General features: G+C 38.5%; 1 protein-coding gene across 16 annotated transcripts in view; it reads right to left on the minus strand.

Moving 5' to 3' along the window:
- PARD3 (par-3 family cell polarity regulator) overlaps nucleotides 1-23759 on the minus strand; it is a 686648-nt gene that overhangs the window by 578666 nt on the left and 84223 nt on the right. For all 16 annotated transcript variants that reach the window (XM_045819999.1, XM_045819993.1, XM_045819992.1 and 13 more), the window contains one exon: nucleotides 13566-13667. In XM_045819999.1, coding sequence (XP_045675955.1) covers nucleotides 13566-13667 — 102 coding nt within the window. The remainder of the gene's footprint in view (nucleotides 1-13565; nucleotides 13668-23759) is intronic.

Below are 23759 nucleotides of genomic sequence, written 5' to 3' on the forward strand. Positions count from 1 at the left end.
GGAACCTTTGGGGGCAGGGGAAGGGGGCAGCTCAGAGTGAGGGAACTGACTGTCCCCACCCAGTAGAGATTCTGATCCAGTAAGTTCTGAGTAGCTGGGGATGGAAGTGGAGGGTTGTTTTAGAGTGTCTATAAGCATCTGGTTCACCCCATGATTAAGAATTCCTAGATTAAATGACATCATATTAAGTCAAATCAATGAAAATTCTAAATACAATCCAACAACATTTGATCCAAGAGGAATTTGCTTTGTTGTGTAAACTTTCATCTCTGTTCTTAAGAGACAGCGCAACACAGTGAAGGAACTGAAACCATTAGCAACCTGAACTTTCATATAACTGGACCTCACAAAAGAATGCATTTATGTTTCCTCATTTTTCAGCTAGTTAACAATATATGGGCAGCCAAGCAGGTTTACAAAATTGAGACCAGAGCCATTATAGGGTCACTGGACAGAGTCAGATTTGGGACACCTGGCTAGATGGATAGAGGGCACCTGTCAATGATTGGTCTTTCACAAGTTACTGATACCAGCCAGCAGGAAGAATTACAGTCTTTAAAGCAAAAGAAATGTGTTTAAGCTGCATATACAGCATACAGCATAGGATAGCTGCTATTGAGTTTGTGTGTGTATGTGTGTGTGTGCACATATGTGTGTGTGGACGGGCGAGTGTGTGTATTTAAAATTTCTGTTGCAAAGTCATGACTCCAATGAAATGTGAAGATATACTATAAAGAACAGGTCACTGCTGTTTGATTTTAGGAAGTTTTGAATCAGAGAACTGACATGTATAGGTAGATATACAAATCATACAAAAATGCCAATTTCAGTCAGAAAAATTAAATAAATATTAAGAGGTACACGCAAGTTAAAACTTTAAATTAAAGAAGCATGCTTGAGATTTAAAATACAGTGGTAAAAAAACAAATTTTTTTACTATTCACATCATAGTAATATGTATTTCAAACTCTACGCAAAAATTAAATTCAAGAAAAAAGAAAATATTAAGTCCTGATATCACCATATAATTCAGCAAGAGAAATTCAAACATCAGGGTTAGTAGAAAGGGCAATGCTTGTCAAAATATGACTACATGTATTCACATGTCAAAGAGATTGATTTGTTTTAATCCTCATCCGAGGACATGCTTATCGATTTTAGAGAGAGGGGAAGGAGGGAAACACTGATGCGAGAGAGAACATCGATCAGTTACCTCCTGTACGCGCCCAAACCAGGGACCAAAAATGTAACCTAGGCATGTTCCCTGACCAGGAATCAAACCCGCAGCATTTCTGTTCACAGAACGGCACTCCAACCAACTGAGCCACACCAGCCAGGGCAAGAAGCGATTCCTTTAAGATCTAACATCAATTACCCCAACCATTACAAAGAACAGCATTAACTGCACAAGCTGTAACTACTACAAAAATCCAGAAGTAGCATTCCTAAGGGGACAAAGAAGTAGGTCACAAATTTCAAAAACAATATGTTTTATGGTTTTAAATATACAGCTCCAAAATCAATAGCCATTTTGAAAAACCCTGGGTTTAGTTACGCGTGGCTCTTATTCAAAAAATTAACTTATCTTCCGTTCAACACTAGTACTATTGTTTATGCATGTTTTTCATCTTTCTCACCCACCCTCATGATCTACTACAAGACTGAAGACTTTTACAGCACAAATTAACATAAATTGTAGTGCACTTAGTTCACACCACACAGAGGTAAACAGAAAGCTTACCACCAATGGAGCACAACTCCACCTCCCAGCATCGCTGGCAAGCACAGCCTTCTTTTCTCACCTCAAAGGAACGGGTCAGGTCCGCTCGGTGATCCTGTGCAACCAACAGCTCACAACAGACTCAGTCTCTAATCAGGCAACTGCACTGTACCCACTCTGTTTAACATACTCCCTTGTACAAGAATTAATGCCTTTCAAAAAATATTCTGCATTAATCCTCCAACTATGCAACTTAACTTTTCTACTGAAAATGAGCATTATTTCATGCTGGTCCTTCTGAATTTGGGTAGCCAGTGCATGTCTGACTTAGCATTGTGATGTGGTAAAAGTGCAATCTGGAGTCTAGAAGAGAATACAGCTAAAGACCTGACTCCGCTTGATTCTTTCCGAACAACTGTGTTCAGGGGTCTTTTTCTGAATAGCTCCAGAATGATAAATATCAATCATCCCTATATGAACTTTGCTTTCCTTTAAGATTTAGCTATTAAATGTTCTAGATTAATCTATTCTTAAACCCCAAATAATCTTGGCCTACTGTAAATTTGGCTGTGGTTTCAGACCACACCATCATAACACAGATGTCAGCAGACAAGAGAAGCACAACCCGAGCCTGGGGCCCGCTCAGGCCCTGCACCCCTGCTCCCACCCAAGCCAGGGCTTTCCCAACCCGGGCACAGCACGTGTTTGAAAGAAAATTTATATTCCCTAGGACAGCAAATACTTAAGGTCTATATTCTGTTAACTAACTGTTTGAGTGCTACAATATGCATATTTTTACCTAATTACATAAGGTAAAGCTAAACTTAATATTTAAAAAAATTAAACCTACTCTTGAAAACATGAATTGTATTTAAGTTTAGGAACTTCTCATTAATTGATGCTGTAAAAAAAAAGCAGTATACAACTTTTGCAACACCAGAGTAACAAGAAATCAAATTAGGAACTTCTTGATTGATGCTGTTTAAAAAAAAAAAAAAAACAGTATACAACTTTTGCAACACCAGAGTAACAAGAAATCAAATTCATTGATATTTTAATTCATTGATATTTCAAATTCATCTATACATCAAAGTAATGTCACAAAACTTGTCATGAATACATTTTTATTTATGTCTGGATGACATTAGTAACCACCAACATCTTTTCTGTTATGATCGGGAAACTTTTCGGGTAATAAAGGGAAAAAAATTATTTCAAGTTATCCATATTTATGGCATTCTACTTTCTATTTAGAAAGCTAAGTCATTCTTTATTTTAACAGAAGGAAGAAAGAAAAAGAATTACAATCACTTTATAAAAACAGGAGAAGTGTTATATATATATATATATATATATATATATATATATATATATATTCCTAACTTGTCACATACTCCTACGTAGTTTTGTAGCATATCACTTAACAGTAACCTATGTTGTAAAAGTGGTTTTTGATAAAGTCTTACACTTCACATTATCACGGATACATTGGCATTTTCTCATTGACTAGAAGTGTCATTCTCTACAGTGGAAAGGGTGGCTGGTATAAAAATACAACTTAATGTATACAGAGCTAAATTTCAATTTTACATAAGGCTCTTAATGGAATATATCAAAAATCATAAGACAAAAATCTTAGTATGTTATCCTCACACCACACACACACACACACACCCCACATACATGGTTGGTCCTACCAATTTCTAGGCTGTTTAAATACAAAATCAACCCAAGTTCCTTTGTATCCTAGGGACAACTATCAAGGGGGTTCAAATAATTGTCTTTTAGGCCCTAAAAGATCAAGGTAGCTGTTTTGAGTTCTGCTGTGTTCTACTTACAATGGTTTTTTAACAGATAAACTATAAATTGTATATCTAACTTAAATCTCATAAGGTTTCTTTTTGTTGAATTAAAAAAACCATCTGTCCACCATGAAGAAACCTTGTCAGAATGTATCATTCTGTTGATATATGTACAAGATGATTTTCATATAATCCAGATGGAGCAGTCAGCACATAGTGCAGAGGTAGAGTAAGTAATCACACTGCTGGTGTTGAGGAAAATGACTGAAATCCACACACTGGATCATGAACACATCCTGATGCATGAATTCCAATCATTTATTTCAAACACCATGTTGTATTTTTGCTGAAGCAGATTTTTCATGTTGATCATACAGACTTTAAATTGAATCCCTTGCCTTAGTCCAGCAAATGGCCCAATATATAACATTTCAGCTTCATTTTTTTTTCATTTAGCACATTATATCAATTCTCCTCCCAACTTGTGGAGGTAACAATATACTCTTGTTCTATCATCCCCCTTACTCCCAAAGAGTATATAAAACAATGATTTCAAAATATATTTTCTATGGAAACCTTTCCTCAAGCAGTTATGCACAAAACTGAAATCATATAGCTGCCTAAATGTCATGTGTTAGCTTGTAGCACAGAAACAATGCTCCAAAGAGGAGATATGTTTTGCTTGAAAGAAGAAAAAGTGTCCTTTTCGTCAGTGTACCACACGGCCACACACAAAATGACCAAGGCACTTGGTGCAGCTCTAACTAGCGCTTCTACCATGTCATGTCCTCATGCATCCTGACAGGACCCTATCTCATCTTAAAATATCAATTTACCTAACAGTTCCCAACTTTATCATTTAAAAGCATGTTTGCAAGAACAAGATATCATCACTGTTATTACCACCATTACAACTACAAGCAACTGCAAGTAGTTTAGGGCAAGGAGTCTAAAATTATCAGCAGAATTTAACTAAACAAATTAGATTTGGGCAAAAAAAACTCTAGGTTAACACCCTACTTCTATAAACAATGCCATGAAACCCTTAATAACAATACCAGGCACTCATATAAATTCTCAAGAACCAGCGACTTCCAGGCAAGATGGAGGTATATGTAGATATGCTTTCTTTCCATGCACAGCTAAAAGAAAGACAGCAATGAATTTAAAAATAAAAAGCAATCAAAACTCCCAGAAACTCAAATTGTATGAAAGTCCGACAACCAAGTAGTGAAAGAAGAAACACTCATCCAGACCAGTCGGAAGGAAGGAGACAGGAAGCTGAGGTGGAGACAGGCAGCCATGGCAGAGAGGATGTACAGCAAAGCAGCAGCTGGTGGACCAGGTGGTCCCATTTTCGCGAGTGGATAAACTGTGAGGAACAACTCGGGCACAAGACAGACCATGCAACCTGAGGTTCCAGTGTGGGGAAATAAAGCCTCAAAACCTCTGTCTGTAAAAACCTGTGGGGGTTGCAGCAGTGGGAGAAACTGCCAGTCTCACAGGAGAGTGTGTTGGAGGGATCCATGGGGTCCTAGAACGTACACAAAACCACCCACCTGGGAATCAGCACCAGAAGGGCCCACTTCGCTTGTAAGTAGCAGGGGAAGTGACTGAAAGCCAGCAGAAAACCAGGCAAGCAGCATTGTTCCCTCTCACCCCCCTCCCCACATACAGCAGTACAACACAGCAAAGTGGGTTGCCCTGCCTTGGCAAAGACCTAAGGCTCTGCACCTTACAATATAACAGGTGTGCCAAGACAAAGAAATATGGCCCAAATGAAAGAACATATCAGAACTCCAGAAAAAGAACTAAGCGATGAAGAGATAGCCAATCTATCAGATGCACAGCTCAAAACACAAGTAATCAGGATGCTCACAGAAATGATTGATTACGGACACAAAATAAAGGAAGGAGTGGTTATACAAAGTGAAATGAAGGAAAATATACAGGGAACCAACAGTGAAGGGAATAAAACCAGGACTCAATTCAACAACTTGGAACAGAAGGAAGAAATAAACATTCAACCAGAACAGAATGAAGAAACAAGAATTCAAAAAAATGAGATTGCCTGAAATATTGCCTGTAATGAGAAAGATGCTCAACAAGAAGGTGTGGGCTAACGTAAAGAAAACAATGCTGCTACAAAAAATGTTAACTGCCGGTTCATTTCAGTCTGAATTTCCTAGAACTGAGAAATCTTACAACAAAATGCCTGAGAGCAAACAGTCATCACATGACTGTCCACTTAAAAAGTCTTGACTATCAATTTTTTGTAAGAAAAGTCAAACAATGTACCAGACATTCCAAAGCAAGCCATGGCAGAATTCTCCCTATTCCACGTAGAATTCTGATTTTATACTAAATGCCTTTGTTATACTAAAATGCTTTTTCCTGGATGGCAGTCAAGTGCTTGCCATTTAATGTCAAGTGGTTATAACACTCATACATTTCTAGAGGCTTTCTGAGTGTGATTTTCTGTACATATTTTAGAAATAATAGTACCACTGTCTAATATCTAAGGAGTAATCTCCCTTCACTGTCACTTTTTAGTCTTCTAAATTTAGGGGGTTTTTTCTAAAAATCTAAATTTTATGTTACTTTCATTTATATGTTTTGATGCAGGACAATTTTTCCACATTTTATACTAATTTCCTAAATAAAATTTATTACCATTTTCCATCACAGTCAAGGCATGTATTAAGTCAAGGGTGTACACCATCAGAGAAACTAATAAAGATTACTAGGTTAGAATTATTGCAAATTTTTGCAATGTGGACACATAGGTTTTTGCATGTCTTTACCATGTCTTCTATAGGCAGGGCAGGCAAAAGTAAGTTTACAGTTGTGAGTACACGAAACAGTTTATTCTTATATTGCCATTTACTACTATTAACCTACTCTTGCCCACTCCTTCAGTGTGATTTACAAATTCCTATCTCCAACTCTATCTTTCCCTTGAGCTTCCGACTTATATGACTAATGACTCATTGACATCTCTTCTTGGATGTCTTAAAGGCATTCAAAACCAGTTTAAACGTCCAGATAGGAAGGAGACTATCCCCAACCCTTATCCCATTCCTTAACTCTTCAACTTAAATGAACCCCCAACAGTAAACAGAATCTTCCTATCCCTGTCAACAATAAATGGAACCTCTAAATCCCACACCCAATTTGCTCCAGTTAAAACCTCAAAAGTCACCCTCCATACCTTCTTTATGCTCATTCTTCACAGCTTGAAATCCTGGAAAATATAACTTCAAAACACACCTCAACTCCATTCATATATCCCCAAGTCTATATTAGGTTCAGACACCATCATCTTTTCACTGGGTGACAACCTGCTCACTGGTCCTTCTCCCCTCTCTTGCCCAGCTACAATGCATTCTTCCCAAAGCAATCTTCTAAAAGTATACGTCTAATGATGTGACTCCACAGTTTGACAGTTCAGTGGCTTTTTTTTATTTAGTGTCAAACCTCAAAATTGCTTAATATCGCCATTAATAACACCCCCCACCCCACTCCTCTTCAACCCCACCTCTTTCCCTCTCCCAGCTGCGCACTGTACATCAGCAACAGTAATCCCCTTTGGATCCATGAACAAACCTCAACCATTTTTCTACTTCAGGTTGTTGCACAAGCTGCTTCCTCTGCCTAGAGTCCTCTGACCCCAGCTGTTCATAGATTTGGCTCCTTCTTATCCAAAGAAGTTCACACCTCCTGTCTCCTCAGAGAGATCCATTTCAACAGGCTTCAAGTACCACCCCCCACCCACCCACCTATCCTCTATCGCATCCCAGACTCACACACTTCACAGTCTATCTTCCTCATTTCAAGGAAAACTCCCAGGGGTGTTCAACCTGTGGCCCCCAGGCCACGTGAAGCTCAGGATGGCTGTGAATGTGGCCCAACATAAAATCGTAAATTTACTTAAAACATTATGAGATTTTTTTTGTGATAACATGTTGCAGTATATTTAATGTGTAGCCCAAGACAACTCTTCTTCTTCCAGTGTGGCCCAGAGATGCCAAAAGGTTGGACACCCCTGCATATGAGAGAACTTTCAGCCTCCAAACATCCTCAGCACCTCCAAATATTACTCAAGTATATTGGGGTATGAAAAGCATTTGTGGAAACACTATCAGAAGAATGGAATGAGTGAAGAAATTAGTGAATCCATGAGATCTGCTTACTCTTTGCTCAAACAAATGCTACAATTTTAGTATGATATATGAGCAAGGGGTATCAATAAATATAAACTGTAGTAGAATAACAAATGTCACTAAGCTCTTGAAATTTTAATAGTCATTTAAAAAGACACACGAATCTGACAAAATGAAAGTTAAAAGCCACATATTTTAGTAGCCAAAATAGCTTCTTTCTGCAATCCCAGCCAACAATGAAAATGTTTGTTATTTAAGTACAGGAAATACTCCAAAGTTATAAAAAAGATCTGTAACTTTAGAAAACATACTTGGTTCTCCCTTTATTTTAAAATGGGGACACTACCATGCACCTTGCATAGGTGAAGTGAAGGTGTGGCCATAACCTGCTACAGTATATAGCACACAAGACTGAATAAAAATTTAGTTACTATATTAGTTGGCTTATTCAGAAGTTACACAAGGTCTGTCCAGAAAAAGTCCAGCCATTGTTAATATAATGAGAACAGTTTGCGTGACATCAATGTAACCTGCCAGCCAAGGAGAATGGACTGGGATGCACATGTGTGAACAATAATGACTTCACTGTACCGGTCAGCAGGGGCAGTAGACACCATTGAGTGAGTATGCGTAGTGTGTAGCCATCACATTCAAAATGACTAAGTGAAGAAAGCAACGAATCCGCATCAAATTTTGTGTTAAGTTTCAACATTCCTCCACAGAAACTATTCGGATGATTCAGAAGGCTGCTGCTATGGGCAACTGGTGATTAGCACCTTCATCATGATAATGCACCTGCCCATGCATCATGTCTTGTAAAGAGTTTTTGATGAAACATCAAATCACCCAGGTGACTCAGCCCCATGACAGCCTAGATTTGGTGCCCTGTGACTTCTGGCTTTTCCCAAAACTAAAATCACCTTTGGTAGGAAAGAGATTTCAGACCAGATTTTCCTGGTGAGATTCAGGAAAATATGACAGGGCAGCTGATGGCGATCAGGAGAACCATGTGGGGTCCCAAGGTGCCTACTTTGAAAGGGACTGAGGCATCCTTGTCCTATGTACAATGTGTCTTCTCTCTTGTATCTTCTTCAATAAATGTTTCTGTTTTTCAAATTGCATGGCTGGATACCTTCTGGACAGACCTCATAGATGCATCAAAGGAAACATTAGGATGCATAAAGGAAACAATATGCCCCTTTTCCTTAAAAATCCAGGGGGGGAAAATCTGCTACTTTCTACATGATTTCTGCCTTCTATGAATAAATAAATGTGTGAATGAATGAATGGGAAGATGTCATGTGTCACTTAAAATGACTTCTCCACAATTATTCAGGGAATATTAATGAAGAAGAAACCAACAATCATCTACCCTCCTCTTTTTTTTCTTTGTGTGATGATGATGCTTCATTATACACATGCTGGATTTTACATGTTTCATTCAAGATATGAGAGAAAGGAAAACGTAAGCTAAGCATCTTTAAAGATGCAATTTACTATAACGCAGCTTTTGTGGCTGTGTTTTTTCTGGACCACTTGTTTTGAGATGTGCTGTTTTTCAAGGAAACTGTCAATGACCAGGCACTGTTTTAAAACTATACACAAGGCCCACCTTTTCCCCTGAGCTGTATCAAAGTGTAACTGACATATGGCACTATATAAGTTTCAGGTGTATAACGTGTTGCTATGACACATGGATAGACCTGCAAAATGACTACCACCACAGCATTAGCTAGCACCTGCACTGTCACATCACAGAAGTATCACATTTTTGTGGTGAGCACATTTAAGATCTACTCTCTTAGCAACTTCAAAGAATATAATATAGCATTAACTATAATGACTATGATGTACATTAGAGAAGGGACAAGCAGAACAGGGCACACTTTTATGCCCAAAGTAGATGTAGAACATTCTATATTTTAGAAAATCAAACCTACTCCAAGAACCCTAGACAACTCCACTCACACCATTTTGAACAAATGTGGGCAAATCCTGGACATAGAGGTTGTACAGGCACTGAAAGAAAACTTTCTCAGTGCTGTGCGCTGAACTCTAATAATTAAAAAGTAATGAACAAAATTATGGTTAAGTACTTCAATTGCCTCTTAAACCTAATTTCTCAGAATTTCACAAAATCACAGTGACCACAGGATTTCTACTTTGAAACAGTTTTCTTCACTACAGTGACTGATGGCAGGGCCATTAAACCCATGGTTACAGAGTTTAGTGAGCCTCAGTGCCCCTGGAGGATTACAAACTACAGATGCCCAGGCCTGCCCCACAGACAATTACTTCCCTGGGCCAGGTATCTGGGCTTCAAACAAGTGCCCAAGGGTTTTGCATAAAACAGAAAACTGTTTTTAGAGGAATTTTATTGTTTAGGAGATCTACAATGTTTTTTTAGCCTAAAAGTGGGTGTCGAGATCTTTTCTCACTGTAGCTGACCAAAAGAATTAAAAACATTGTTAGGGTGATTAGATCGCAATCAAACTTCAGAGCCATGGAAAAGGCATGCAACTGACCATACATGGTGTGAATATCTCACCCAAAAAATACCTGTACGGTTCAGACATTACAATTCTGGATTATTCACAGTATGTTTTACAGTTACAGCATAAAATAGGCCCCTTAATCTAGAGAGCTCATTCAGAAAATTTTAAATAATCATATATATTTTTAAGTATTTCTGGACAAAGAAAATTATTTAAAGCTATTTCAGTCTGTGGTACATTATACTCTCTGGCACTTCTCTACCTGAAAACTGAATTTAAAAACTGCATCATATAAAATTATCTAAAAATTTATTTCACTTACTATTTAAAACACTTTTGTTAGGTTAAAGGATTTTTTAATATGCATAAGAAATATAAAAAACTCTAGAAAATTTATTCATCATCAAATTTGCACATGAAAGCAAAATCTAAAATATAATTTATTAAATAACTTATGAATTTAATATGCAATATTTTTAGAAGATCAGTTTGCCTTATCCTTGGTTTTAGTTTGGGCTCTCATAGTTAATTTGTTAGAGTGTATTATTTGAAGTTACTGAGTAAGAAATTACCCCAAAGATCTAACAAGAATATCAACCACCTTAATGTAACTGATCTTCATAGAACACTTAATCTAACTAACAATTGTAGGATATACATTATTTTCAAGTATATATGATATGAGACATCCACCAAAAATGCCATTTATGAGGCATGAGTTTCAATAAATTTCAGAATATTTTTTCTAATCATACTGTGCATATCTTCATTTCAGCATTTCACCTACTTACCATGTGGACTCTGTTTAGTGTATTTGTTGACTGGGGGTACAGGGAAGAACAGTGAGAAAGCAAAATCTGTACTTTGTAAACCTGGAAGGCATTACTACATGGTGCTGAATGTAGTGAGTCCATTCAGTGCAGTGTTCCCAGGCGCACAGGTCACAGTCCCACCAAACTTACTCATGTAACAACTCAACATCCACAGTGGGTTATTCCAAACAACACAGCAGAGCTGGGCACACCTCAGAGGCAATCTTATACACTGGTTCTCATTCCCTCTACTGAAGGGCAGAAAGTCAATATGTAAAGCAGGATGGCACCAACTTGAGGGAAAGCTATGTCTGTGCACCATCAAAAAGGAAACACAGATGGAGAGAAACAAGTGCTCGTCACAGCTGCTCACAGTGCAGATGCCAATGATGCAAGTGCACAGACAACAACTCAGCTGTCTCCACAGGAAGCGGAGTACCAAGCAAACACATTAAGACAGTGCACAGACATGTCAAACAAAATATACACAGGCATGTTACCAAATATGAATAAAGATCTGGGTGACTTCTATATGCTATGGTTAATGGACATGAAAATTATTTATCATCAACTCAAAAACAAAATGCAGGCTACTATTCCGTTCTTTTTCTTTAAAACAGAAAGTATGTATGTGTTTGTATCTGAAGAAAAAGAAGAGTCAGGATGCAAAGGCCACTCAAATCCAACAGTGATGAACTCTGAGCAACAATGGCATTACAAGTGATTCCTTCTTTATATGTTTATTTTTCCTCTTAAGTAGGTATATAATTTTCATATAAGGAAAAAAATCCAAGAAAGAAATGAAGGAGGGAGGGAAGGGGACTCCTGGCTGGTGTGGCTCAGTGGATTGAGTGCCTGCCTGTGAACCAAAAGGTCACTGGTTTGATTCCTGGTCAGGGAACATGCCTGGGTTGTGAGCCAGGTCCTCAGTAAGGGGGGCGGGGCAGGGGGCAGTACACAAGAGGCAACCAATTATTTCTCTCACACATCAATGTTTCTCTCCCTCCCTTCCCCTCTTTCTAAAAATAAATAAAATCTTGAAAAGAAAAGGAAAAGATCGAACAAGGAAGAGGAAAGTAATGGAAGATTACTACAACATTAGTTCATCCCTTATTAACACATATTATGGCTCCATAAATGTCTATAGGTGCCTTAAGCTTTGGAGCTGTACCACACAATAAATTCAGTAGAATTTAAATCTCTAGATGGTATTCTTCATGTGGACTGCAGGAAAAGAATTTGAGAGTCACCCGCTCCTGGCTCACTGGCAAACTCAAAACAGATAAATGGCATCAGGAGAAATAGCAGCAAATCATAAGTGGGCAGAAAAGTTCTGCAGTTCTGACCCAATGTGCTCCTGGCCCACAGTAGCTACAAAAGACAAAACCCACAATAGCAGGTGGTGGTAAATCATACAGCCTTCAAGGTACATAATATTTGGTACCTGAAATTTATCTTTTTTCTTTTTAGGTTTCAAGAAAACATAAGACATGCACCAATTCTGAGGCAGGAACCATGCGTGTGTATGAGTAAACAAGACACAACAGCTGTGCTCACTCAGCTCACCAAGAGGAGGAGCCGATGATGGATGAGGAAAAGGCTGGCAATGAGAGAGAGCCCCAGCAGGACCTTGCCCAGGTGGGGATTTTACAATCCTCCAATCCACAGCCATAACTGTGCTGGTTCAGCCTACCTAGTGCTACTACATGGTCATGATGTACAACTGTGCATGCAGTCGAGCCCTTCTATAGCTGTGTTACAAGTCAACACCGGAGAGTGTTGCCAAAGCCTGCTCAAGTCTCATTACCTCATTACAATGAAGAATTTGCTGACTTCTACATGCAGGGACAAATATAATCTCACAAATTCTTAAAATGTTGAGAGCCATTATTCTTCCCCCTCCTTCTCTCACACACTGCAGACAAAAGGGTAGAGATGAGCAAAGGGTGGGGACGCTGAAGTGCCTGTGGGTGGCCACATTCATGACGCCAAAATCACAGGCTGCATTGAAGCAGGCGTTCCAATAAAAAGCCCCCAAACAACATGGAGGGAAAGATGGCTTTCTAAGAGCCCAGGACACAGGGAGCTGCCGGGATGCGCACTGGGTTTGTAGCCAGGTGGTGCTGCATCACACAGACCAGCTACGGCAATGGGCCAAAGTGTGGATCAGAATTCAGAAACCTGCATATGGCACACCAAAACATGAATCATCATAATGATGAACCTGGACTATCAGGAAAAGATGTTATGTTTGATTAAAATAAAAGGGGAAATGGGGGAAAAAAAATCAACCACCTTTTAAAGATATATCCATTTAAGAAGTTGCAATCCTAAATTTCCAAAATTTAACGCTGAGTCCCAGGTATCAAGGGAAGAAAGTGTTAATACCCTAGGGTTTAGGGCAGTGAAGATTCACAATACTTATTATAAAACATACATATCACAGTGAGTGGCCTAAATGTTCTTCAAAGTATGTGTGTCTGAAACAGGAAAGAAAGTATTCCCACCTACCCACTCCCTACCCAGTCTTCACAAGAGGCACTCAAAGCAGCTTTCCCTGGACATGAACTCACTCTATCTTTATCATCTGCTACATCACAGAGGATGTCGTCAAGGTCCAGTATTCCTCCATCTCCATGTTCTAGCCGATGCACCTGTATCCAGTAGCTTGGATCCTGTACAAAAGAACAGAAACATCAAACACACCAAGTTAGCATCACCAAAAGGAAAGGAAATAATTTAGACTGGGATAACCTCCCACTTAAAAAAAATTGGCCCCATCAAACCTATTGCAAGTAATGTAAAATTCAGGCCGCTCCCTATCTCTGCTTTGAATCAATTTTCCCTTTTTTTTATGATAAAGTCATTCATACATACTCTTTCCTTTGGCTCACATGCTGATACACTATTATGACAGAAACTGCAGAAACCAGCCAAATACACTGCATCAGAAATATTGATTTCTCTGGTTTTATGGTTTCCTATTATCCACCTGCCAATTCACAGAAATACTCTCATAAGCAAGTAACATAGCACATGTATAAAAAGACGTATGTCCCAGCATATCTAAATAAAAGGAGGTGGCATACCCTGGTGGCTCAAAGTATTCTAATAGGCCTGATACACTGACATGGAATAATGCTGACAAGACCATAAGTAAACAATGCAAGCTCAGAACAATGTGTGTGCTTTCAGCCTACTTTGTACGGGCAAAATTACATATACTTCAATATGTGCATATAAAATTGTATGTGTATACACATATACAGATATGTGTGCAAGCACACATACATATATACACAACACAACAAAAAAACATGCTTTAAAATTATTTGGAGAACATAGTTGTTTGTTTTTAAACTTCCACAATCATTGAGTTTACATTCGTACACTGAAATAAAGATGTACCAAATTATCTTTTGCCTCTAACTACTGAATTATCCACAACACAGAATTACAATAAAAAGGTCAAGTTAGCCCTGGCTGGTGTGGTTCAGTGGATTGAACCAAAGTGCTTCTGGTTCGATTCCCAGTCAGGGCACATGCATGGGTTGGGGGCCAGGTCCCCAGTAGGGGGTGTGCAAGAGGCAACCACACATTGATGTATCCCTCCATCTTTGTTTCCCCTCCCTTCACCTCTGTCTAAAAATAAAATAAATAAAATCTTTTTTTTAAGTAAAGTTAAGAGCCCATTTTTCCAATTTAAAGTAATCTTAAGTATGGTTCTTTCTTAAAGGAAAGTCTGAGAGAGAGGAAGCAAAAGATTAATCATAGTTACAACATACATCCCTGGACTCCACCCCAGAGCTATTGACCTTCCAGGGCTAAGGCCAGGGAATCCACATCCTTGAGAAGTCTTCCAAGAGAATCTCTCATAAAGCCATGCCTAAGAGTTAGTCAAATGGAACACTCAGGAAAAAAACGCATAATTACCAATCCTTGTCACTTTTTAACCAGCACAGCAAGCAGCTCAGATCCTAAATCTCAAAGTTGCTAAACATTATCAGGAAAACTACTATGCAAACAACCCATAGTTACTCTGCTCCCTAATCTACCCAGACTTCTTTAAAAGGATATTCAGTACGCAAAACACAAAGTTTATAAAAGCATCCCCTTCATTCAAGGGGCCCTGCTCTGCATAACCGCCTGACTCCAATGTCATCCACAGAGCCCTTAGGAAACCTGCTGGGTAAGTCTGAGAGTGTTCTAGAATTTGTCATTTCTTGTTTTCTGGAGCCATCAAAGAACACAGGCCCAAAGAAACTATATTCCTACTCTTCTGTACCAAATGGTATTAACTCTGAAAGGGAAATCAATACCTGGGGGGGTCAACAAAAAAAGGACACCCCTAACCATCATTCACTAGCCACTTAGAATATATCACCCTGTTCTTCCCCCCACCCCGAAGGTGGATGACCTAATCAACCTAAATATCAACTTTCATTTCTGAAACACTAAAACACTTTGATTCACACAGAAACAGAATGACCTCTAAAATGTGGCCTAAAAGAAAACCCTGAAGCTTCCCAATCCTCCTCACTCTCTCCATATGAGATCATAACCTATAGCTTTTATGTAAGATTTGGAGCTACTCCTTTGAAATAAATTTCCACCTAAAGATTTTCACCACCTCTTAACTGTGTATTTCAGACCCTATGTTCCAGGCTTTTCCCTATCACCTCCCTTATTGTGGCGTGTATTAAGCTCTGCCTAGCTGTACACTTCCCCACCAGGCCCAGTGCCCCCAGTGCCTGGAGCCCCACCTAAACTTCCAGGCTAACCTTCCCCACTCATCCAGACTATTCAGTCATCTGCTTCTTTAAGAGCTCTACCTGACCAGAACACCCCAAGACAGATTAGAAGTCTATCTCCAACTTTACAATATAAAAAATAGCATTCAGATGTCAACTTTGAGCCATTAAAGCTGTTAGTAATTTATTTTTACACATGCTAAAATAACAGTACAACACCTTCTGTTGACCCTACTTCACCATCTAGATACTATATCAATTCTCTGATATTCTTTATAGCAAAACATTTTACAGATTTCTTGTCACAGATTCTTTTCCTATAACCCCATGCCAATCAGGCTTCCTCCCCACCGCACTCCCAAAACTGTCCACCAACAGCATCCATGTTGCTTGATGCAATGGTCCATACACAAAATTTACTTTCCGGATATATCACAAAAGTCGACACTATTGACCATTCCCTCCTCCTTGAAATGTTCTATAAACTTGGTTTATAATCTTTCAACTATCTGATCAAGGATTATCTAATTCTGAGATTCAGTTTCTGAGGGGACCTGATTCACTGGTCAGTTATGCCAAGTAGCCATGACAACACCATGTGAAAGCACCTATCAAGTTGGTACTTAATAAATGTCATTCCATAATACATGCTGAATGGAAGGAAGCAACTATTTGGAGAGAAGGAACTGAGAAGGAAATCATCAGTAATCCCCAATGAACATACTATATGCAAAAAAGTCAGATCTGAGCAAGCCACATAAAAATGACCTCCTCTCACAAGAGGATAAAAAGCAAGAAGGATATTTTGGCCAGTGAGAAATATACTCCTTGGAACAACAGTCTCTCAGGAGATTTTAATTGGCAGCTTTTGTTAATGCAATTTTCTCTGAGTAGACAAAGGACTTGCTGTATTTTCAAGGAAACAATCAAGTACCCATCAGGGAAAACTGTTTTCGACACAAATTAGAGCATACTTGTTGACTGTACTTCTATGGTAGTTTACAGTAAAAAATCTGAATAGTACAACCACTGATATAATAGCTATAGAAGCTTAGAAATGAAACAGACCAAGAACAAAGTCACTTTTAAAATTACCAAAATACTAATCTAAATCAGTATACTTGTCATTAGGTAAAAAAATGAAAATGATGTTACCTAGACAGGCACCAGGGAGTCTCCCCCATTGGCCAAGATGGTGGCAGGGGGAGGTTCTTCCACTGAGTACTCAAAGCCAGAAAGATGAATGGATAGGGCCTGAGCATGCAAAAAGCTAGCAAGATAATTGGATAGAAAAAAAGCCCTCCACTTCCTATCTCTGGAAGAACGACAGGCTTGGGCAGAAGGAGGAGCTGTCTTTGGGATGAAGTCCACCATTCTCCCAGGTTGTGCAGCACCTGAATAAAACCTCTTTCCTTTTGTACCAGCACCTGCCTCACAAGTTTGGCTCTTGTGGCAGGCAGTCAAACCTCTGTGTTTTGTTTGGTTTTGATGACAAGCACTCAATTTAGAAAAGAATGTTTTCACTTATGGTGTGTACATTTAAAATAAATGAAGATTTGAACGCTAACAATAATTTTACATTAAGATGAACAAAAATCCATCAACATAAGCAATAAATGAGGAAAGAGGTTCATCTATCAAGTACCTGGAGGAAAGTCTGCCAAGAAGCAAATGTCCCAGTCAGGCAAGCTTCCCCAAAGATGGGCCAGAGCCCAGAGAGCGGATCCGGGGACAAAATCATCAAAGAACACTGCTCCTCACCCAGATAAAGAACAGGCTGGGAAAGGATGGAGGAAGATTTGTAAGACCTGATGAGAAGGAAACCATAGGGATTTGATAAGCTGCAGGTTAGAAGGAATGCTGATGTCCACTCTACTGCAGGACAGAAAAAGCCCTAATACAAGGTAATTCCTACACCATCTTCAAGAAAGCTCTCATATTCCATAAAGACAATCCTCACATTGTGCAACAAGATAATGAGCTTTTGTGAGTTGTGAGGTGCGTAACAAAAGCTCTGCATATTTTATGCCCAACCAAGTTTCAAGAAAAGTATCTGCAATTAGAAATAATTCCCTGCTTTTGCATTACCATGGCATATGGCGATGGTCTATATCCTGTCCAAGCTTCAAGTGAAAATATACGTGTGAACACATGACCACAGAAGTTAAATGAAAATCCATGTTGAAGAAAAAATTGAGTATATTTACTATGTGCAAAGCACTGACTGAAGGAAAAGCAGCATTCATTATCTACTGAGAAATTAAAATTTATCAGAATAAGACACAAATAGTTTAAAACATGTAAATCACATGTCATAAGAAAAACAAACATTGAAAAGTTCTGTGAGTTCAGAATGCTATGTGAGTTCAGAAAAGGGGAAGATTATTTTTACTTGGAAAGATAACAGGAAAGGTCTGTGATGAGGTTTTAGCAGAAGGAGATCCTAACAGCTAGACATACTGAGTAGACTCATCAAAACATCAGAGTACGGAAAAAAAAACATCTCAGAAGGCAAAAAACAAAACATCACAATAAAGGGATAAGGAATCAGAATGAGTTTGACCTTCTCAAGGGTAACACAGAAACCCAGATAATGGAATACTGACCTCAAAATTCCTAAGAGAAACAGTCTACATCTTAGAGTTGTACACCTCACCCAACAACTATCAGTAAAGTGCGAATGAAGGTAGGAAAAAAGACATCTTTAGAAATTCAATGTCTCAAAAAAAATTACCCTCCCTGTGCCTTTTCTGGGTTAGTAATTGAAGATGTGCTTTTAACAAAACCATGCATGAGGATGGTGCATATGAAAACAAGCACATAACACAGAAGAGAACTCCCAAAACTCCCAGGATGTCAGCTGTGCCACAGGTGTGGAAGGTAACCATTCCAGACTGGAGCAGGACCAGAAGCTCCAAAAGGGATGTCTTTGAGATGAAGTCCAGAGGGTGTTTAATGTCACTAAACATACTATGATGCTACTTTAACAGCTAGAAGAGCTGTGGTGGAATTAGTTGTACATTCACAGAAGACCAAAGGAAAAAACACTGTTCATTCCAGGGACAACATAAAAGTTGTGAAGGAAAGAAAAAGTAATCAAGGTATCTGACATACATGGTCCAGGTATGAACATTTAAAAATGAAAATAAAGGGAACATTGAGTATGCAATCAAAATTATATCCACTTGGCGGGAAAGAAGTCTAAAAAGCCGAGAGAGAGAGATCCATCCAAGAAGTGGCTGTGAGAGAAGCAGAGGCAAAGCATACACGGGGCAGTGAAACAGACTTAAATCTTCCATAGTAGTAAAAAGGGACAAGAAACTTCATTTTTAAAAAGAAACATTATAAGCAATCTACACAGAAATATGAAAGTAAATACCAAAAGAATCAAGCAAAAGAGTTGGGAAAGGTGACCTCTCAGGGCACTGCTTTTTCCATACAGTATGTATGACTGACTGTGCACATAAATAATGGTAAGAAACAGTAAGACTGAAGAGGAACAGCTTGAAAATCACAGGCATGCCACACAGCTTAAATTTTAGCATCTGTCAATCCTACCGGCCAGAGGATAATTATGTTGCCAGGGCAAATGAAGTCATTGCTAATGGCATAACAAATAGAGAACATTTCATTTTTAAAGTCAATGGAAGAGCACAATCATTAGGAACTGTGACTCACTCTAGATTCTCTTTTATCTCTCCACTGTACTTAAACCAAAAACAAAACATGTAAAAACCACTTTCTTAAGTTTTTTTAGTAATTGGTACTTCAAGATAAATATGATACATACAATTTTAACTTCACCTACTTTAATCAATTTCAGTTTCAAAAATGCCTATTTTGTAGTCAATCTTGTTGCAGCAACACTGTTGAACATTAAACAGGTAGGGGGACTTCTGAATAAAGGCAGAAAACAGATGGTCAGAAATTATGGCTGATGTACGACAATAAAATAATGACCTCTATCACCATGTGGAAGCGACTATTAAGTCACTGTAAGTGCACTCCTATGCCCCCCATTTTTCAACCCCCAAACCACACCCAGAATCCCACATCTCAATAACGTAACACAGAGCAAACCACAAACATGCTGCCTCCCTTAATGAGAGGGTAGCTTCATGAAATACATCGATCAAAAGAAAAATTCGGCATGATACCACAGCTGGATTACAACCTGAATGAAATAACCTTCGGGCATTTTGTTTTATTACAACTTGAGCGAAAGTTCTCATAGGATCACACACTGGCCTAATAATGTGGGAAATCAGTCCATTATCGACCTCTACCTCTGCATTAATGTTCATAACAACATAGAGATCACTTCAGTTGTGGATGCACCCCAATTCCTGCACCATTCCACATAAATCCATGGGACGGATGGCCTCAGATCACAGGGCTGGCTCAGGACAGAGCCAAGGTAGGAATGAGAACTGTGCCCACCAGTTACATTTGCATTATGTTTTACAATTTAAAAAATGCATTCATGTACACTAATATGGTGGGAGGATTTATAATCCCTATTTTCCGATGAGAAAACAGACTCAGACAGTGTTAAGTTGCTGACAAGGTCACAGTTAATAAATGGTGTCATCCAGGAGTCCAACCTCGGTCTACAGATTCATTTCCCACCCTTCCTCAGACCCATATGAAAGGTTTTACAATAGCATCAGAGCTGCCTGTCCTCTCACTGTAGCCCCTCATCCTTATCTCTTCATATTTTCCACAATGGGGAGGTATGCAATACATAAAATAGTTCTTTTAATGAAAAAGGTATTGACTTGAAAAATCAAGTCTAAAAAAACCACTCATTCACCCAAATATTACATGTTCTCATCTCTTCCATAATTTAAAGCAGTGATTCTCAAAGTGCCATTCCATTCCAACATCAGCATCACCTGAGACCTAGTCAGAAATTCTAATGCCTGAGCTCCACATACCCTAGTTGAACTTGAATCAAAATCTCTCAAGGAGGGAGGGGCCCAACACCTGCGTTTAAACACCACTTCAGGCGATCCTGCCGGACAGCAAAGTCTGTGATTGGGAGAGTGCGGGGGAGTTCACTGAAACACTCAGCATTTCTTCTATGTATTAATATTACGTTTTACCTCATAAGTTCACAGTTTCAGTGCTTTCACCCACACTTCTTAAATCAAACAGATGTTAGTAATTATACCTTAAAAATGGTTACCATGAACACATATATATATATATATATACAGTGGTACCTCAGTACTCATTGTTAATTTGTTGCAGGATTTGGAGAATGCCAAACCAACAAATACCAGACAATGAAGCTTTTTCTCTTGTGGGGCAACATCATGACTCACACAAGGAGTAGCAAGTGCAAGGAGTCCAGAGCAAGCACCAAGGGCTGAAACAATTTTTTTTTTGTCAAAATGAGACTAGTTATAAAGCTGACGAGTACTGAGGTATGACTGTATATTTGTCTTCCATGATAACCATATAGATAAATTTCAGTGTTGACTGTTACTTACAGTCTGTTTTTTCAGAACTGTTTTGACTCCAAGGCAGGCAGAAACTGCAACTCTAGAACAAAGCCCTCCCAACACCCCAGCCTCAGGCATCTACTTCTCACTGCACATCACCTTGGGAGCTTGTTTGCAGAGCCTGCCAGAAAATTTTAATGCAATGAGTAAACCAACACAATGTTTTTTTCTTTAAAGTTAAGTATATTAAGGTGTACCTTATATACAAAAAGACTTATTTTGACAAGTGTTAGACAATGTTTTTATCAAGTCCTATTTAATTCAAACTGATTAAACTTATTTTCCTTTACCTTCCCCCTGAAACCAACCTCCCATCTTCATTCCTACTGGCAACCCCTCTCTCCTCTGATTTAACCCAATCAAGTCATAAACCTAACTTCTTCTCTATAAAAATACAGCAGACAGAGAAAAAGTTAAATGACCCCACAGGGAAGCAATCAGACAATGCCAAAATGTGAGACTTTTAACAACACAACTATACCAATCCCTCAAAAAAAAGTCCATGTCATTTGATATCTAAGTGCAATGTATGACCCTATAGTCCTGCATCTGGGGAAAAGAAACTGTGAAAGAGGACAGTACTAGGACAACTGAAAAAAAAAAAAGGTCATCCTAGCTGACAGAATTGTTTTTGTCTTCAGAGGGTAAATGCTGAAGTTTTTTCATGGTTACAAAGTGTCATAAAATCTATAGTTTAATCTCAAATGGTTCAACACACACACAGAAAAGAAATTAGTATTATTACTAGCATGTATGTGTGTGTGCACTGCATTGGCCAAAAAATCCATTTAGTTTTTTTCCATAAAATAAGAGACACATTTTTCATTTTCACAAATAACTTTATTGACTTGGATATTTTGAGTAGTCGGCTATCTCCCACATGGCATAATGTTGACTGTTCTTAATTAATATCTCAATTTGATTGCTATCAACTTCAACTCGTCTACCCAACAGTGGAGCATGTCCAGCAAGAAATTTCCAGCGTGAAACGTGGCAAACCACTGTTGATGTGTTTCATCAGTCACAGCACCTTCTCCATACATTGCACAAATCTTTTTTTGTGTTTCATCTGCACTTTTACTTTTCTTGAAATAATAAAGCATAATAAGCTGAAAATGCTGCATATTTTCTACCATCTTGAATACAAAAATGGCTACACAAAAATTGACCAATTTTGGTAAGTTTTTTAAATGCATGTTGATATGACAGCTGTCACAATTTTGATCTAACAAAATTATTTCAAACGATGTTAAATACAACTAAGCACTACTAGAGCCATCTACCAGAAAAAAACAAAGTTTTGGACATACACACACACACACACACACACACACACACACACACACACACACAGGAAGAAATCAATTGTAGCAAGATTTTAAAAATTGGTGAATGTAGGTAATTTATTATTCTGTAGTTCAGAAATTTTTCAAAAGAAAATGTTATAAGAATTTGTCATAAAAAAAATAGTTAACTGGGGGACTGCACTGGATCAAAGAGACTAAAGAGGCATAACTACATTCAAGGTGTAAGCCTTGACTGAATCCTTGCTGGAGTTGAAAAAAAAGTATAAAAGACATCTTGAAGACAGACTAGAAAAATTCTTATGGATATGATGTTAGATGATACTAGGAAATTATTCTAAATTTTCCTAGGTATGATATAGTTTTGTGGATATGTAAGAGAATATCCTTATTCTTACAGGGTGTATGCTGAAGTATTTCAAAAACTGTCATGATGTCTTTTAAAATAGGATACACTGGGTGTATGTATGTTTGCATATGTATAGTGGGATGTGTGTATACAGGGTAGAGCAAAAGTAGACTTAGAGTTTATATGGAAAATATACAATAATCAATACATACTAATACAAGAATAAACTGTTTCACATACTCACAACTGTAAACCTACTTTTGCCCAACCTTGTGTGTGTGTGTGTGTGTGTGTGTATGTATGCATGAATAAGTAAATATCTATCATTCAGAGTGTAACCAGGAAAGTACAGCTTATCCCAACTATTTTTACACAGAGGGAAATTAATATAAAAAAGTAGTTACAAAGTTTTAAGAGTTGAGATTCAAACAAGGAGGGCAGTGGGATGGGGGCAAGCTACAGATCAACCACACCAGGAAGCTACCACCGCCCCTTGGCTAAAGGAGTAGAGGTGGCCCAGAGCCATGGCTGGGCAGAAGCTAGTCCTTCTGGTCAGGACCTGGACTTTGGAAAGAAACAGGAGCAGCAAAGACATAGTCCAAAGCAGAATCTACTCTAAGATTACCTCAATCATGGGCCTCCCATTTTCCCCTTTTTCCTCCTACTGCTAAATCCAACCACAGATCAACTGACACAGCTGTATTTTGTATGATTCTCTCAACCAGTGTTGGAGTTGTTCATAACAAACTGGGAAAACAGATTGATTTAAAACAAATTCAATGACCCAGAATGCTTAAAAGTACACTAAGCCAGCATTCTCACATGCTGCTCCTGAGTTCTAAGTTGTCACACACAT

This window comes from Phyllostomus hastatus, unplaced genomic scaffold (assembly GCF_019186645.2).
Source record: "Phyllostomus hastatus isolate PE091 unplaced genomic scaffold, TTU_PhHast_1.1 phas_scaffold_39, whole genome shotgun sequence".
NCBI classification, from domain to species: domain Eukaryota; kingdom Metazoa; phylum Chordata; class Mammalia; order Chiroptera; family Phyllostomidae; genus Phyllostomus; species Phyllostomus hastatus.